Raw genomic sequence first — 17,382 nt, 5'->3', positions numbered from 1 at the left:
ACCGAAAAACCGAATTTCCTTAAAAATCAAAACCGAACCGAACCGAAAAATTGAATAATTGAAAACCGAAAAACCGAACTTAAAAAACCAAATTAAACCTAAAAACCAAAATTTTCAACAAAAATCGAAAAACCAAAAAAAATGTGGAGTATATATTAATATATATATAATTTATTTATTTTATATATACTAATATAAATTAAAATATATAATATAAAATTAATAGAATATATATAATACATGCTATATAAAATATATTCAAAGTATATATTATATATATGATATAATATATTTAAATTAATAGAATAAATATATATAATATTATATTTAAAATATAATTCGTTTTTTTTTTCGCCCGAACCGAACCGAAAAGCCAATTTTTTTTAATTTTTAAAACCGAACGAACCGAAAAACCAAAAAAACCGAACCGAATTTCAAAATATCAGTTTGGTTCGGTTCGAATATTCGGTTTTCGGTTTTTCTGCTCACCCCTAACGAAAATGATAAAAATGAAATGTGACATTTTATAGGACGGATGAAAATGAAAAAAAAATATGATAAACTTTACACGAGGGAGTATAAAAGTTAGCGATGATTCGCAATTTTTAAAGGGGCACTGTGTCAGTGTGTCAAATCCCTTTCCAAGGATCTCCACAATGATCCACGATTAGCTTCAAGTCATTTTCCAGCCTACCTTCTGTGCCACATTATGAAAAGGCATCAGCATTACAGCCCAGAGTAAATAAACAAAATGAGAGATGATTATATGAGTGAAAAATACAAGACAAATCCAACCCTCTTTTAGGAGCATATACTTACAATACCCTCTCTCAAATAATCTCCCACCTACTGATGAGACTAGTCAATCATGTACGCCGTCCTGTACGACATCATTTTATATGTAGTTCCAATCAATTGTGTTTCTATTAAGTTTTACCAAACAAATATTTCCATATCTATGTCCAACACCAACAATTGCGTGTCAATGTAAAAATGTCCGTATCATTTCTCCAATGAGTGAGTAAGAGAGCTCTGTACAACAAAATTAGTAGCCCAGGAACTTTAAAAATGGGCATTCCAGTTAAATGTATACACCTACCTAGATGCCAACCATTTGATATTCAAATTAATATAACACGTTTACATGAAAGGTTGGTCAAAACAGTCAACATAACCATTATTGTTAAGCGTTGAAAATCTGGCATTTATACCAATTATCAAGAAGCTGCAGGGGGCAGCAGTCAGCTTCTTCAATGGGGTACAAGTGGAATTAAAATGCCCTTTTGCATACATGTGTCAATGCTGAAACGCAAATGGATTCATTTCAAATTGGATTTGATGGGATGAGCAAAAGATATTACTCCCTCCATCCCAACTAAATTGAGTCAAAAATTTTTAATTCAAAGATTAAGAAATTGTGTTAAAAAGTACTACCTTCGTCCCATTACTTGTGAGTTGTGACACGGTTTTAAGTAGTGGTATTTAGGGAGTAGTTAAATAGAAAATAAAGGAGTGAGAAAAAAGTAGGAGAGAAGATAAAGTAAGAGAGATGGAGTGTATTTTTTAGCTATAAAAGGAAATGTGTCACTTATAATGGGACGGTCCAAAGAGGAATACCCCTCACTTATAGTAAAATGGAGGAAGTAGAAGATAAGAATAAAATAGGAAAAATAAAGAAAGAGCAAAGTAGGTGATGAAATAAAGTAAGAGGAATTGGATATTTTATTCTTCGTAAAAAAAAAAAGAAAATGATCTACTTAGTTGGGACGGGAGTACATTTATTATCATGTGCTCTCATCAATTGCCTAGTGGGTGGCCATTAACTAAGCAGGAATAAAGGACCTCTGGTCTGCAATTTTTAATAGTCTTCTTACCCTGCACAAGGTTCCAAAAAGTTACTGAAATTTCAGGCATGGGGAATTATTGGATAACAAGGTTAGGAAAAGTTAAAAGTGGAAAATAGTCCAAAAGTCAAAACTAAGAGTTATGGTGTCAAGAAAAACACTAATAATCATGATTTATTTTTGTTATTCCATGGATTTAACCAAGAACATGTCCTCTAGTGACTTTTGTAATTTGGTGGGTAGATCTATTTGACAGATATGTGAGCCACTCAGTGCCATGGTTTTCCTTTTATTAGGGTGGCGTCCATGTGCTCTCATCAATTGCCTATAATTCTCATCGGCTGAAGGCAGTTCCTTTATGAAACAATTTCACAAAGAGTAACAGAGAACCAAATGATTAAGAATGAAAACTATTAAAAAATTGGGTAAAGTAATTCACTTCCACCACACATAATTCAAGATCTCCAGTTGAACAGAGCAGCACCTACAGTTTGACAGGCCAGTGTAATTAAGGCTCTTGAGGTATCAAGAAAATGTAAAACCAGTTTTGGTATGTACTATTCCCCTGAAAGTAGAAATTTTCCTTTAAGGAAATTTCTCTATCTAATGAGCCGGGACTCATTTTCCACTAACTCACTTTTCTTTCTATCTTTCATATTTTACCAATTTTGTATTAAATTCTGTGTCGTTTTAAATGTTTCTATTTTTAGAAGACGGAAGCAGTATTTGTTTAAATTTCTTTACCGTGGCTTTGATTTTCCATCAGGTTTTCATACTAGGTCCTACCTCTCTGGCGTGCATGATTTTGGCGTATTAGGCATCTCCCCTGTTTCTCTAAATCACATTGATTTCATCAGGTCTTATTAAACACCCGCACGAACTCGACTAATATGACCAGCCAGCGAATACAACTAGATCAAATCTCATACCTTTACCAGCTCTCCCTCTCGATATTTCCCTCTTTCCCCTCGCCCTATCACACAAATATTTTGAGCTTTTAGGGGGGGTCAATGGCCAGCTTAGTTGTGATTCTTGGGGTGTTTTGGGGTCTCTGCATCTTGAGTGTTGCCATCCTGAAATGGAATGAAGTTAGGTACAGGAAGAAAGGATTGCCACCAGGTACAATGGGGTGGCCACTATTTGGAGAGACCACTGAGTTTCTAAAACAAGGTCCAGCCTTCATGAAAAATCAAAGATCAAGGTCTCACTTATTGTTTTCTTGCATAATTAAGAATGCCATATTTTATATCTAATCGAACATCTCAATAAATTTAGACACCTATACTCCTGCAGAAAGAAATGCATTACTATAAGAGGAACTTGCATGATAAACAAATTAATTTTTTCTTTAAAAAAATCAAAATGGTTCTTTACTAACCAAAGCAGAAATCCTAATAAAGTTATAGTGTTATACTAAATTTTCATTCACTTTCGTTGCTCTTACAGGTTCGGAAGCTTTTTCAAATCCCACATACTAGGTTGTCCTACCATAGTTTCGATGGATACGCAGTTAAACAGGTACATTCTGGTTAATGAAGTGAAAGGCCTTGTCCCTGGCTATCCTCAGTCGATGTTGGATATACTCGGGAAATGCAACATCGCAGCCGTCCATGGCTCTGCTCACAAGTATATGAGAGGGGCCTTGCTTGCTCTTATTAGCCCCACGATGATTAAAGATCAACTCTTGCCAAAAATCGACGATTTCATGAGACATCATCTGAGTGATTGGGATAACAAGATAGTCGATATCCAAGAGAAAACGAAAGAGGCAAGTACTAACACCTTAAAATCTAATCATCGGTTCATGCAGTAGGATTTGCCCATGACACTGTTCTGATGCATTCCGAAATCTCAATATTTTTCCAGATGGCGTTTCTATCATCATTAAAACAAATAGCAAGCACTGAAGCATGCTCAATATCTGAAACATTCATGCCTGAATTCATCAAACTGGTTCTGGGAACTCTTTCACTCCCTATCAACCTTCCCAACACAAATTACCATCGCGGATTTCAGGTCATTTTTTGTACCTTTTTCTTCAAACCCTGAAAGACGTCTAAAATCCAAGAATACTAACAGTTTGAATTCATAACAGGCAAGACAGAACATTACATGCTTGTTAAGGAAACTAGTCGAAGAAAGAAGAGCTTCTGGAGAAAAACAAGGGGACATGCTTGGTCATCTACTGGGCGAAGAGAATAAATACAAGCTAAGTGATGAGGAAATGATCGACTTGATCATCACCATACTGTATTCTGGATACGAGACCGTCTCAACTACTTCTATGATGGCTGTCAAATATCTTCATGATCATCCAAAAGTGCTAGAAGAATTAAGAGTGAGTGGAAATTTCAGTCATGAAGCACACATGTTTTGAGAGGAAATTTCCTAACTTGTGAAAGTATAGCTACGTGTCATCACTGAACCCCGTATTTTCACCTTTATATTTCCAGAAAGAACATATGGCAATAAGGGAAAGAAAAAATGCTGAGGATCCTACTGATTACAAAGAATACAGATCCATGCGTTTCACACGTGCAGTGAGTGTTGCCAACTTTCAACTAAAAATAGTTACTTCAGTTAAACTTAGTAAAATTCCGAGCTAATACATAAACGTCGTGTGATATATCTACTACAGGTCATATATGAGACATCCAGACTGGCTTCAATAGTGAATGGAGTTTTGAGAAAGACAACTATGGATATGGATATAAATGGTGAGCACAATTTCTTTATATATGCCTCTCTGCTTCCTTTGTGATTCATCAGCCACATAATAAAAGTAAAAAACTTCAGAATTTACTACTTTACGTAGTCCGAAATTATTAAGCAATTTTAACATTTTTCTCCCATCAGTAATTATAGCATTACATAAAAAGCAACAGTTTCATATACAAGCAATCATGGACTAAGAGATCACCTTTATGTATGGACCCTACCCTATCATGATCCACATGGAAAGCCTACCATTTTACAAATTACAACCCAAGACATTCCATTTGATGCCCCATCTTGTCCTATTGAATTATTTTGTCCGTGTATTGGATAAGAGAAGAGAGCGCTCAATACTATCACTGCCTTTGTCCTTCCAATCAGAAACTTAACAAGTATTCTTCTGTCAATTCCAAATGTAAAAAACAATAAACGCAATCTATACTACGTAACCATGAAACCCAGAATTAGCTAGTCTGATGAAACCCATGTACAAGGTTTTTATGAGATTAAACCAAAGATATCAACTCTTGTTAAAGTTTATATTAGTATTATCCGCCTCCAAAAGACATTATCTCTTACAACTTGTATAGCCACTGATCTGTTCCTCTACTTGTATCCTTATTCAGGTTATGTCATTCCCAAAGGATGGAGGGTATATGTGTACACGAGGGAGGTCAGCTACGACCCATGCCTTTATCCTGATCCATTAACTTTCAATCCTTGGAGATGGCTGGTTAGTACATCACCCAACTTTAAACATGAGTGACCCTTTGTAGTTTGTTCTCACAAAACAACGACTAACAACCTCAATACTCTAATGAATTGCAGGAAAAAGGTCTAGAAAATCAACACCATTTCTTGATTTTTGGAGGAGGAACAAGACAATGCCCTGGAAAGGAGCTCAGCCTCGCCGAAATTTCTACATTCCTTCATTACTTTGTGACAAGATACAAGTGGGAAGAAGTAGAGGGAAACGAGCTAATGAAATTTCCGAGAGTCGAGGCGCCTAACGGACTACGGATTAGGGTTTCTGCTCACTAACCTCCCTACAACCATTTGTACAATAGGAACAACTAACATTTAATATAGCAGATAAGAATAGCTACCTTTTGTGAACGTGAAAAGAAAATTGAGTTAAAACAAGCAGTAGAGAATCGATACCCAGCTTTACAAGGCTTTAATAATTTGCACTGTATAAAGGAATCATTAATTATTTTTTGTGTTGCATGCATGACTACACATACCTTCACATACATGCATGCAACATAAGTATGCTATCTTCTATTCAATAAGCCGTGTTGGATCAATAATTAGCACATGCTTCATCCTAGCTGGCATGTTGAGGTGGCGGTGACGTGGAAAGGGCGCGAGATATGAGACGCGCGGGATATAAAAGAGGGACCACAGTCATTCTTTACGTGTGTTGTTTTGTGATTGTTGTTGTGCTTGGATCGTGGATCTAAGGCATTTATCTCTGCATTTCCTTACGCATTTCTCTTGTAATGTTCATGTTGATTACCCAGTAATATAGTTCCTATTGCTGCAATTCGTTTTTGTGTTGTTGATTATCGTTTGATTCACTAAATTGTTGGTGGAGTTGAGTGTTACGAGCTAAGATAGGGAAATCTCGAGGAAAAGCTGCAACAGACGCGGAATTTGCCACTTTTTGTTATGGATTCATGAGACGAGGGGCCAAATTCAGCAGATACGTAAATAGGGGAAATATAAATGAATTCCAGATTAAATAAGTTCTGGGAAATATGTTGAACATGAAACCAGCAAAAAATATAAAGATTAGGGTTGATTTACCGATTAGTCGCGGAAAATCTTACTGTGCTGCCAAATGAATGAACAAGGGGTTTATAAGCACGTGAATCGCCATTGTTCGCCCCCGCTTCTTTTAAGGGGTTGTAAATCTGTATTCAGCCATTAACGATTCACTGCTGCTTTTGTTAGCTTAAAATTTAGGCGGGATATCGTCTCAGGATATTTTCATTTGTTTTAGCGGGATCCACCCAATTTGATTGTACTCCACTTTATTTTATTCTTTTTCTTATTGATTTTTGTCGAACTCAAATTCGTGATATTCGAATAGATTTTATGTTCTTTTAATATTGTTTTGCTTAATGTGGTAGGCTATCTCCATGAATCATGATTTTATGTGCCTATTTTTTGAGGGGGCATTTATAGCCTCCAAGTCGTGTGTCAAAATATGACAAATCCTTTTCATAGTATTGGAGAGAAAAATAGGGCAATTTCTATGCGCCGCGTTTTTCCAGCGGACCGCTGCACTTTGTTTAATGGTCGCTGGCAATCATTCCGCAGCTTCTGTGTCTGAATCAGCAGTAGCTGAGCGTATTCTTCTTTTCAGCTCTATTTTCCGAAGCAGCCCTCTATAGGGTAGCGATTGATGGCAACCAGCAGTCGCTGGCTGGCTCGAAAACTCTAAATTTTTATTTTCGACTTTTTACTAAGTAGGAGTATCTTTTTAGGCTTTATTTTGCACATTTCTCGCAAAACACGTCAAAATACCAAAATAGATAAAAAAAAACGCAAATAATAGATATGTAATGCAACTCTGATACTCAAAATGGACCAAATAATGGTCTTAAAACTGTGTAAAATCTGAGTGTATCACCTGCCCGACGCACCTAGCTAGAGTGTCGTTGGGTGCAACAAAACAGTAATTCGGCTTACAACTGCCAGTGAAAAAAAGGAAGAAATAGATTAAGTGACTGTTTGGTTTGTAAGATTATATTCATGATTAAATTTGTATTTATAGTATTTGGTTTATGAGATTGAATCTCATGACTTAATCCTAGATAGATAGTTATATGATAATTAGTCCTCAATCCCCTCCTACTAAATAATCTCACGACTTAATTCTAAATTATATCTTCTTATTATTTTGTTTAGAAAATCAATCTCCACCTAAAGATACTTGAAAAATAGAAATATTGATTGAATTCAAAACATTTTAATCCAAAATTTCAAAAATGAAATAGATAGATTGAATTCACAACATTTTAATCTAAAATTTCAAAAACCAAATACTTCATTCATTACACGAGGATAGCCTATTATTTGAATGATACGAGATTTTATATAATATATTATTTCTATTTTTTGTAACAAGTCATTTAAGTTGGGAGAAAAGTGTGTAATCTGGTTTTGCCACTAAGAGCATCCACTATAATCTGTTTTAGTAGACCGGTTGTGGGCGGCGTCCACTTTAAGGTAACACGGTCAGTTCTAAACAAAGAAAAAGATGAATTTCACAACCTAGTTGGAATTTGACTATCCATCGAGAAAGGTTGCAATGTCAGTCCGCATATTTCTAAGCCTTACTGAAATAAAATGACATTGGTGTGGTATAGCACTGAACGGATCTAACAGCAAGACTTGTCCTTATGCTATCTACTGAAAGGTGAGGTCTTGATAAATATTTGTTTCTTAATCAATGTAGGTTATCATTGAGAATATTGTATTGATTATGCATTACTTTGACTTATCAAATGGTGCGGGTTTTTCGTAACCCAATGATCCCGATATATTGGGTAGTGGTGATCAATATCTAGCGGTGCTAGGATTGCTATTATATTGAATCGTGCGCGATCTAAGTCTCGTTTGATAATGTCCTCAAGAGGAGCGCGAAACAAGGTTTTATTATTCGGAACCTAGTTAGTTGGAGTTTGATTACTCTATGAATAATAAATGAGCGTTTCATGCTAAGTCCACTCTTGGAATTAATAAGAAGTTAATTAATTAAGTCCATAGCAGATATTAATTAATTAATGGACATTTTTATCTTAAGCGCGGAAAATGAAAGTTAAACGGAAACCCGGATTACTTATAATTTCGGGTTTGGATGGGGAGAGTTCAATATTACTTCTGTAGTGGCTGCTTGTAATATTCCAATTATAACTTATATTAAATTGAGGGTTCAATTTAAGTAAAAAGTAAATTGAATGAGCTCATATCCAAAACCTTCCATAGATCCCTGTCTGGGCCCAAAAGGAACATAATATAAATAGGAGAATAAAGGAGACAGAATGATCACAATTTTATCCTTGAAATTTTCAAAAATTTCGACTCCCTCTAGCTGAAGAGGAATTCGAATTCAACTCCTATTCCCAAAAGGATTTCTTCTATCTTCTTTATTTAAGTCCTAGTATTCTGGTGAGATCAGCCCACACTGATATCGGAGTACAGTTCGGGAACCAGAGAGAAGATTTGTGGTCTAGTATTCAAAGCGTCACGTGGAGAAGCAGCTAGCCATCTTCAATTCTTTGGAGAATTAATAAGGTATTTTTCTGCTCCGTAGAAAAGCATGTTTTAGGTTTCAATATTCTTAAAGCATGATTAATTCAAGTTATGAGCATGATACATGTAAGAATTACGCGTTTTGTCTAAATAATCTGCTAAATAGATCTGATTATTATATGGTTTATTGGTGTGATTAATAATTATTAAATTATGTTAATCCATGCAACACCGCTTCCGCTGCCAGTTCCTTCAATTGGTATCAGAGCCAGTCTTTGGCTCTGATTATTTGGATTTAAATTTCGCGAAATTCATGCATGCATGTCTTATTTGATTACGTAGAATGTTCTTGTATTTTTTATATTTATCTTATGCATGATGAACTCAAGAACATTCGAATCATAGAACTTGAATTATTCGAACGCACGAGATGTGCGATTTGTCGGCGCTTGCGCCGGGACGAATCGCACTACATGCGATCGGAGAGGGTTGTCGAGCGAGTGGGAGCCGAGGGTCGACGGATATGGGGCGACGCGCTGACGAGCGAGGGCTCGTGCGCGTCACCGGCCAAACCCGACATACCCTAGCCGGCCCCAAATCGAACTCAACGAACGCCGACGATCGAGTGGGAGCCGAGGGGAGCGATCACGCGGCGACGCGCTGACAAGCATGGGCTCGTGCGCGCCACCGGTCGAGACCGCAACCCCTAGCCGGAGCCTGCTACATCGCGGGGAGGAGAACGGGCGCGGTGGCTCGTCCGAGAGCTGCTGAGGCGCCGAGACTCTACCGAAACCCTAACCCTAACCCTGAATCAAACCCTAGTCACCCGCCACTAGGGGCGCACGGCCGAGAGCAGCCTTGCCATAGGCGGCAGCTGCTGGTTCGTGCGGAGCCGCCGGAGTAGTGGGAGTTCGCCGGAGAGCTGCGTGGCTGAAGCTGCGCGGCTGGACGACGAAGACGAGGAAGAAACGCAACGTGTCATCACCGCGAGAAAGGGAAGGAGGAAGCAACGCGCCTCGGCGCGACCTGCCGGCTGCGGTCGCCGCTCCGGCGAGCGTCTCCGGGGGATGCCTTCAAATCTTCGTCGTGTTGATTCGTGCAAACCTCGAATCACAAGATATTGACGAAAGATTGTTTTAATGATTATTTAATTCATAAATTAGAAGATATCATTAAAAATAATATTATTTAATGAAATAAAATATTTTGGGAAGATTTCCCTAGATTTTAGGAATGTTTTGATTATTTTCTATATCTATGAATATTTTATATCCTAGATGATATAGATAAGAATAATTTAATAGTTTCCTAATTATAATTATCTAGAATCTCTAAATAAGATAGATATATAAGATTACATTAAATAATATAAAAATTATTTTCTTCCTAATCTTGAACTGGAAATTATATGAATTTAATTTTTCATGTCTAATTAAGATTATAAATAATGTACTTTATTTTAGATATATCTTATAGTATGACATGAATAAGAATTAAATTCTAGAATAAATAAATTCCTAAACTAAGATACTAAAGATAATAAAATATTTAATTATCCAGTCAATTAAATACCAACAGAATTTAATTAATCTTAATCTGCCTTAAGGCTAAAGGATAATTAATAAAAAACCATAACCCTTAATATCTAAGCGATAATTATGAACCAAAAGTTTGTATATGGTCTCCATCGGTTGGACTGCCAAATTTTGTGAAGCTGATTTTCTAATATTATCGCCACCTACAGAGTAGGGACAATAATCCTACGAAAACAGCAAGTTCATAAGGGCGGACTTCTCACATAATAAATAGAATGAACTAGAAAGTGGTTCCCAATATTATTGCCACCTGCAGAGTGGGGACAATAATCCTAAGGAACTGCGAGTTTCAGGGTTCAATCAGAATTTATGAGATAGCTTGGTTTTGTTGTCAGCACATGAACATTGTTATGGGAGTGTGTTGTAGAAATAAAATTCTGTAATGTTAAATCTGATGGTCGTGCTTAGGCAGCATTAGGCGTATCAACCTCCAAAGGAGGAAGCAATTGATGCGTCGGTATTGTGACCAGTAAAATTGTCAAAATTTTAATGCGTATTAACCTCCAGAGAAGGATACAATTTATTAATTTTGCAGTTGTAAGTTTTTGAAAAGTTTTATGGTTAATCTACTCAATTTCCTTACATAAGTTTATGACAAATAGTAAATTCTTCTGTTTGCAGTGCAATAAAATCCGTCAAGATGTCTTTTAATCCTCTTTCTGCCATTCTCAAAGAAAATAAACTCGAGGGCCAAAATTACATAGAATGGAAACAAAACTTGGATATTGTTCTCACAGCCGAAGAGTACAAGTTTGTGCTCACTGCTCCACGCCCAGCTGTGCCGGCAGCTAACGCCGCGCAAGGACTACGGGATGCGCATAGACGATGGCATAAGGCGAATGAAATGGCTAAGTGCTACATGTTGGCTTCTATGTCATCAGTACTCAAGCATCAGCATTCTGCCATGGAAACTGCCGCCGAGATTATGACAAAATCTCGCAAATCTTTTTGGTACTCAGAATCGAATGGCTAAGTCTCAAGCCTTTCGGAGTATCATGACGAAGACTATGAAGGAAGGCTCGTCTGTGAGGCAACACGTCCTCGAGATGATGAGCCACCTCAACCAGATTGAGGTTTTGGGAGGGACGATAGATCCCGAGTCCCAGGTTACTATAATCCTTCAAAGTCTTCCCCCTAGCTTCCAGCAGTTCAAACTCAATTTCGAGATGAACAAACGGAATTACACTTTGGCTGAGTTGCTGACTGAACTTCAGTCGGCGGAGGACCTTATGGTTCAAGCTAAGGTAGTTATGCTGAGTTTGACACCTAATTCCTCTAGCTCTAAGCCTCGCGCGGGAAAGAAAAAGGCACCGAACCCAGTGGCAGCTAAGAATGCTAAGGGAAAGAAGAAGAAGCGGGGTGACAAGAAGCCTACTGGAAAGTGCTTCAAGTGTGGAGAGAAAGGTCATTGGAAGCCAGATTGTCCTAAGAAGGGCAAGGCTACAGGTATGCACCATGCTCTAGTAGTCGAGTCATGTTTGGCTTCGACATCTACTCATACTTGGGTTATTGATACTGGAGCAACTGATCATATATGTTTTGATCCTGACTTAATGCAGGTGACAAGACGGTTACATGATCGTGAGATCGAAGTCCAGCTGGGCGACGCTACGAAAGTGGCGGCCGTTGCAGTGGGAGACGTTTATTTACGTTTTTCTAGTGATAGATTTTTGATTTTGAAGAATGTTTTGTTGATACCTTCTTTTAGAAGAAATTTAATTTCATTTTCTAAATTGTCTTTTGATGGATATTCGATTTCTTTTAATGACAATTGCGTTATTAAGAAAGATGGTTCTTATATCTGTCGTGGTATCATGGAAAACAATCTGTACACAATCACTTCTACACAATTTAATCAACGTAAATCAGAACTCAATGCTACATCGAAAATTTCTAAGAAAAGAAAAGAACCTTCAAGTTCAATGAATGAAACGTACTTATGGCACCTTAGACTTGGTCATGCCAACGAAAGAAGAATTCATGCGATGGTTGATCAAGATCTTATCAAAGGTCTTGAGAAGGAACCATTTTCGAAGTGTGAATCCTGTCTCGAAGGCAAGATGACTAAGAGACCTTTTAGGTCAAAGGGGAATAGGGCCAAGGAAGTACTTGAGCTCATTCATACTGATGTGTGTGGACCAATGTCAACCGAGGCAAGGGGCGGTTTTCGATATTTCGTCACTTTTATAGATGACTTCTCAAAAATCGGATACATCTATTTGATGCGCTATAAGTCTGAAACTTTTGACAAGTTCATGGAGTTTAAGGCTAAAGTAGAGACGCGTCATGGTAAGAGTATCAAAAGCCTGCGATCTGATCGCGGAGGCGAATACCTAAGTGCCAAGTTTTTGGACTACTTATCAGTGTCGGGAATTCAATCCCAAACGACTGCGCCGGGCACACCCCAGGAGAATGGCGTGGCTGAAAGAAGGAACATGACCTTGTTAAACATGCTCCGCTTGATGATGAGTTATGCGCGGTTACCTATTTTGTTTTGGGGCATGCTTTGCTTTCAGCAAACTATCTTTTAGACAACTTACCTTCTAAATCAGTTCCTACCACCCCATTGTTAGGTTTGGTATACTGAAAAGCATGTTTTGAGCAAGTTTCGCTCGAATAGAATCTTGCTTGTATACGTAAAACTCTACAATCCACTTTTAACCCGATTCAGTATTATTCGAGCAGTTTCGCACGAATAGAATCAGTATATTATTACATTGTGTTTGCTTGTGCATTTATAAGATGTTTTATAAACATTTAAATGTATAAGAATCAAACAAAGTCTAAGTCTTTTGCTTAGTAGACTAGTTGTGGGCGTCGTACACTTTAAGGTAACACGGTCGGTTCTATGCAATGCTTTGCAAAAGAAAAAGAAGAATTTCACAACCCAGATAGGCTTAGACTACCTATCGTGAAAGGTTGCAATGTCAGTCCGATTATTTCTAAGCCTTACTGAAATAAGATGACATTGGTGTGGTATAGCACTGAATGGATCTAACAGCAAGACGTGTCTTTATGCTATCTACTGAAAGACTAGGTCTTGATAAATAACTATTTCTTAATCTACATACGTTAGCATTGAGCATACGGTATTGATTATGCACTACTTTGACTTATCAAATGGTGCGGGTTTTTCGCAACCCAATAATCCTGATATATTGGGTAGTGGTGATTAATATCTAGCGGTGCTAGGATTGCTATTATGTTGAATCGTGTGCGAGGTGAGTCTCGTTTGATAATGTCCTCAAGAGGAGCTCAAACAAGGTTTTATTATTCGGAAAACTGGCCAGTTGGAGTTTTATTACTCTACGAATAATAAATAAATGTTTCTTGCTAAGTCCACTCTTGGAATTAATAAGATGTTAATTAATTAAGTGCATAGCAGACGTTAATTAATTAATGGACATTTATATCTTAAGCGCGGGAAATAAATAATATAACTAACGGAAACCCGGATTACTTGTAATTTCGGATTTGGATGGGGAGTGCAATATTACTTCTGTAGTGGCTGCTCGTAATATTCCAATTAAAAGCTTATATTAAATTGAGGTTCAATTTAATTAGTAAAAAACTAATTGGAGGAGCTCATATCCAAAACCTTCCATAGATCACTGACTAGGCCCAATATGAACTTAATATAAATAGGAGAATAAAGGAGAGACAGAATCACAATTATTGGTAGAGGAAATTTTCGCCCCCCTCTCTAATTAGTAGAGGAATTCGAAAACTCTTCAGCTCTTCTCCGTGAGGAATTTTCTGTCTTCTTTATTTGAGTCCTAGTATTTCGATAAGATCAGCCCACACTGATGTCGGAATACAGTTCGGGAACCAGTTAGAAGATCCGTGGTCTAGTATTGAAGATCATCGTGGAGAAGACGCGAGCAATCGTCGATTCTTTGGAGAATCAAAATCGGTAACCCTAAACCGTAGAAATCATGTTTAGGATTTATATTTTCTAAGCATGAATTATTTGCGTTCTAGCATGCAATTATCCGTTTAACATATGAATTGATTAATCGCATAATCGGTCAAATAAATCCTTGTCTGATTTATTTTGGATTGGAGTTGTTAGTTGGATTGGAGTTATTTATCCAACATAATTGAAAATCATTACGTGAATTCCTTTTGTCATCTCATGAATTGAAACTAATTTTTCAATGCGTAATCATTACGTGGATTGAAATTGTTATTGTTTCATGAATGTCCTATGTATTATCAATTGGGAATTTCAGCGTATGAAATTAGTTTCGTCCAATTACGTAATATTGGGAGCCTTCCTCGTTCACGGGCAGCAGCAAGGCGGCGGCAAAGTCGACGTCGCTTGTGCGACGACGCAGCAGCAGCGCCAGAGGCGTCGCAACAGCGAACAGCAACACCGGAGCAGCTGCGAGACGGTGGCAGCGACGTCGGAGATGTCGCAGCAGCAGCAGCAATGGTGGTTTCGCGAGGCAGCAGCACCGCTGACGCCGGAGACGCGACAGCAGCTCCAGCGGAGCGACGTCGACGCAGCAGCGTCGGAGACGTCAGGCTCGGCGAGCTCGCGAGACGAGTGGGAGCCCAGCAGCGGCTGCGGTTCAGTGGGAGTACGACGACGCAAGATTAGGGTTTCCCTATGCGTGATGTCGTTTTGTCTCGTCTCACGACTTCGCTTTCCAAATTTTGATTAGGATTTCCAAATCCTTGGATTCAATTTCGGAAATAATTCAAGATTAATTTGGAAATAAGATTTGAATATATCTTTTGTGGATTTTATATATTATAAAAGATTTGATTTTGTATTAAATCATGGATTAATTATAGATTTTATCCTTATTTTATGGATTTGTAGGGATTTAATTCCTAGATGAATCCTAGTTAAATTTGGATAATGACAATCTAATTTTATTTATATCCTATGGATTAATGTGGATTTATCCCTAGACAAATCCTAGTTGGATTTAGATAATGATAATATTATTTTATTCTTATCCTATGAGTTTATATGAATTTATTCATAGATAAATTCTAGATGGATTTGGATAGTGATAATATAATATTTTATTCTTATCTTATAGATTTATATGGATTTGTTCCTAGATAAATCTTGGATAGATTTGAATAATTATAATATAATATTATTTAATTCTATGGATTTATATGGATTTACTCCAAGTTAAATCCTAGATGGATTAGGATTAATATTAATATTGATTTATTTTATCCTATGGATTTGAATAGATTTAATTCTATTAAGACAAATCTTAGATGGATTAAAATAAGTATTAATCCAAGTTATCCTTATCTTTTGGATTTATGTCCTAGATAGATTAGGATGTTAATGATATATAAGAAAATCCTTATTTAATTGGATTTAGATAAATTTATTTATCTAAGAAATCCTAAGTAATGTTTGATATATTCTGGATGTCTATTCTAAATAGAATTAAGATTTGTATAAATCTTGGTTGATAGGATTTTATTTTTATCTTATGGATAATGATGGAACTGATTCTATCTAGTAATATCCTAGTACGATTTAAATAATGATAATCCTAGATCAACGTTATCTTGAATTGTAGGATTTGATTTTATCGAAATAAAATCTAGAATAATCCTAAATGGATTTAGATAGTTAACTCTATCTTGATAAATCCTAAATAAATTTGGATAATTATTATCCAATATAAAACTTAATTATTTAATTGATTCTCCCTTGACTAGATTAAATAATTTTCGATAATTATCATGTGTGTTTAAATGCCATGCATTAAATGGATTTATCTGTTTATTTGGTGTTTATCTATTTTAAGTGGATTATCTGCTTTATCTGCTTATGTGATAATTATGCAAAAACCATATAAAAATATCTAAGTGATGATTACAACAAGTGCGTTGTATACGGTCTCCATCGGTTGGTTTGCAAATTTATGAAGCTAGTTTCTAATATTATCGCCACCCATGCTGTGGGGACAATAATCCTAAGAAATAGCAAGTTCATAAGGGCAGACTTCTCAAATATAAATAGTATGAACTAGAAAGTAGTTTCTAATATTATCGCCACCCATGCTGTGGGGACAATAATCCTAAGAAATTACAAGTTTCAGAAGTTCAAACAGAATTTATGAGATAGCTTGGTTTTGTTATCAGCACATGAGCATTGTTATGGGAGTGTGTTGTAGAAACAAGATTCTGTAATGCTAAATCCGATGGTCGTGCTTAGGCAACATTTGGCGGCCATGCCGTGCTGCGGTCTCTGGACTATTCGTCGGTGTTGTGACCAGTAAAATTGCTAAAATTTTAATGCGTATTGACCTCTGCTTGAGGGTACAAAATTTTAATTTTACAGTTGCAAGATACATAATTGTTTTGTGGTTATTTGCGATTATGTATTGAGCATGAGTATGTGATAATAAGTTTATTTGCCAAATCTTCATTATGTCATTTAATATTTGTCTGCGATCCTTAAAGAAAGTAAACTCGAATGCCTAAATTATGTAGACCGGAAACGAAAATGGATAAGATTCTCATCGCTGAAAGCTTGGAGTTTATACTCAATGATTCATGTCCTCCATTTCCTCGACATAATTCCACAAAGAATGTTCGAGAATGCATTATGCATGTACTTGACAAGCTCTTTGAGGAATAAGGTCAAGCTATTTTCCTTTTAAGTAGCTCGACAAGTCTTGGTTAATGACGATGAAAGATGGATATAAATAGAATTTGTCAAGATGATTCGATTGGAATATCCTAGAGTGACAGAATGTTTTGAGGATCTTTTGATCACTCAAATAGTTTCTGACACACAAGTCATCACCTAAAGTAATAAGAAATGACTACAAGAAGGTTTAACTAAAAAGTAGAAAATCTTCAAAATAATAGTCGTTATATTACTGTTAGAGGAAAGTAACATGATAGATGACGAATTCATAAAGGCTGCATTTTTCTTAAGTCCTAGTTCATTTGAACAAAAGACTAGATATGGAAAT

General features: G+C 36.6%; 1 protein-coding gene across 1 annotated transcript; it reads left to right on the top strand.

Moving 5' to 3' along the window:
• The first annotated feature begins 2,730 nt into the window (after positions 1-2,730).
• LOC125224420 (cytochrome P450 85A1-like) lies at positions 2,731-6,095 on the top strand. Its single transcript, XM_048127821.1, has 8 exons — positions 2,731-3,045; positions 3,291-3,612; positions 3,711-3,860; positions 3,940-4,182; positions 4,298-4,384; positions 4,483-4,561; positions 5,186-5,292; positions 5,388-6,095. The coding sequence occupies exons 1-8, from the start codon at positions 2,855-2,857 to the stop codon at positions 5,598-5,600; spliced, it is 1,392 nt and encodes a 463-aa protein (XP_047983778.1). The 5' UTR covers positions 2,731-2,854; the 3' UTR covers positions 5,601-6,095.
• The last annotated feature ends 11,287 nt before the right edge of the window (positions 6,096-17,382 follow it).

Source organism: Salvia hispanica, chromosome 4, assembly GCF_023119035.1.
Source record: "Salvia hispanica cultivar TCC Black 2014 chromosome 4, UniMelb_Shisp_WGS_1.0, whole genome shotgun sequence".
Classification (NCBI taxonomy): domain Eukaryota; kingdom Viridiplantae; phylum Streptophyta; class Magnoliopsida; order Lamiales; family Lamiaceae; genus Salvia; species Salvia hispanica.
This window is presented reverse-complemented; position numbering and strand designations above follow the sequence as displayed.

Bases quoted from the DNA above. Each gene is read 5' to 3' on its own strand.
- LOC125224420 (XM_048127821.1), top strand. From the start codon at position 2,855: ATGGCCAGCTTAGTTGTGATTCTTGGGGTGTTTTGGGGTCTCTGCATC. The intron at 3,613-3,710 runs GCAAGTACTAAC...ATATTTTTCCAG, and splicing joins TCCAAGAGAAAACGAAAGAG to ATGGCGTTTCTATCATCATT. The intron at 4,183-4,297 runs GTGAGTGGAAAT...TTATATTTCCAG, and splicing joins AAGTGCTAGAAGAATTAAGA to AAAGAACATATGGCAATAAG.